The sequence below is a fragment of the Ursus americanus genome, chromosome 16 (genome assembly GCF_024610735.1).
Source record: "Ursus americanus isolate L20-20 chromosome 16, mUrsAme1.1.p, whole genome shotgun sequence".
Lineage (NCBI taxonomy): Eukaryota > Metazoa > Chordata > Mammalia > Carnivora > Ursidae > Ursus > Ursus americanus.
Window position 1 is genome coordinate 45,240,495 of NC_142142.1, and position 1,559 is coordinate 45,242,053.

Below are 1,559 nucleotides of genomic sequence, written 5' to 3' on the forward strand. Positions count from 1 at the left end.
CAGAAACTTGAAGCTTTATGGTAATTGGTCAAAACAGAGTTCCAACAAGTACAGCCTGTGTGACGCAGAAAAAGCACAATGTTCGGCAAATTAAAAGAGATAAGCCTGGGTTACTCTGGAAAGTTTCCGTGTAGGATTAAATCAGTGGCTCAGCAGACCCCTCCCCCTGCATGACTGTCAGGACTCCTAAGGAACTGGTAGTAACTTTGCCCAGCTCACTATCTGGCAACAATCCCATTCTCAGAGTAGTGGATGCGAAGCAACTTCTCAAAAATTTCAGAGAGGAATTGCCCCATACCTTATGCTCCTGAAATGTGGACCATTTGAGTGAATACTTTCCTCAAAGTCAATTTCACATCCTTGTTTCTTAAGGTGTAAATCAAAGGGTTGAGAGAAGGAGTGACAATATTATTTAACAGCTGAATAACAGAATCCAGCCAGGGGCTGGAAGCAGGCCCGAGATAGATGAGCATCACTGGCCCGTAGAACAAGAAGATTGAAATCAGGTGGGCACTGCAGGTTGCAAAGGCTCGGCGCCTGCCTGCAGAGGTGCGGATTTTCAATATGGAGAGGACGATGTGACCATAGGAAGTAAGGATAAGGAAAAAGCACGTAAGAGTCACAACATCCACATTAGTAAAACTCACCGTCTGAGCTAGAGACGTGTCTGCACAGGCCAGGGGCAGCACCACCGGGATATCACAGAAGAAATTGTCCACCTCATTGGGGCCGCAGTAGGGTAACTTAAAGACCAGAAATGTGAGGATGCTTCCATGTAGACAGCCTCCCAGCCAAGTGCCCAGCGTCAAGCCGGTGCACACCCTGGGGCTCATGATGATGGTGTATCGCAAAGGGTGACAAATAGCCACGAAGCGGTCATAGGCCATCACGGTGTACAGGAAACACTCGGTACCACCTAGGAAGTGGTAAAAGAAGAGCTGGCAGGCACAGCCCTGGTAAGAGATGGTTCGGCTTTGCCCCATGAGATAGAGCATCATTTTGGGAGAACTCACAGAAGGGAAAAAGATGTCAAACACGGACAGGTTTCCCAGGAAGAAATACATGGGGGTGTGCAGGTTGGAGGAGACCAGAATGGTGAGAAAGATGAGCAGATTTCCCAGCAAAGTGAAGAGATAGAAGGCCAAGAATAAGACAAACAGCATGTTCTCCAGCCCTTGAGTATTGGGAATTCCCAACAGGGTGAACTCCGTCACGGAAGTGTAGTTCTGCATGTTTGCTCATGGGGCGCTCTGGAGAAGTAAAGCAATAATCGTGATACAAGACCACAAATGACTGAGGAAATATCTTCCCAGTAGAATTATTTCTGAGTAACGGGCTACAAACAAAAGGAGGCCAAAAAAGATAAGGAGACCAACACTACATCTGAGCCTGCAGTTTAGCCATGTGTCACATCTGGCCTGTTTTTTCATCTGTTAAATGAAGTCGCTGAGTAACGTATCTTTATAGTTGACTAACCTCTTGCAGGAATCAATGCCCAGTAGTAGTTTCTCCCAATCTGATTTATTGTCACACACACACATTTCAGAGTCATCTTCTCC

At 46.6% G+C, this 1,559-nt stretch overlaps 1 protein-coding gene across 1 annotated transcript; it reads right to left on the minus strand.

Annotated features, from left to right (window-relative positions):
- Nucleotides 1–299: 299 nt before the first annotated feature.
- Nucleotides 300–1,232, minus strand: LOC123792478 (olfactory receptor 10D3-like). Its single transcript, XM_045797618.2, has one exon. The coding sequence runs from the start codon at nucleotides 1,230–1,232 to the stop codon at nucleotides 300–302; it is 933 nt and encodes a 310-aa protein (XP_045653574.2).
- Nucleotides 1,233–1,559: the final 327 nt, after the last annotated feature.

Excerpts from the sequence above, each read along its gene's own strand:
- LOC123792478 (XM_045797618.2), bottom strand. The coding sequence starts at position 1,232 with ATGCAGAACTACACTTCCGTGACGGAGTTCACCCTGTTGGGAATTCCC.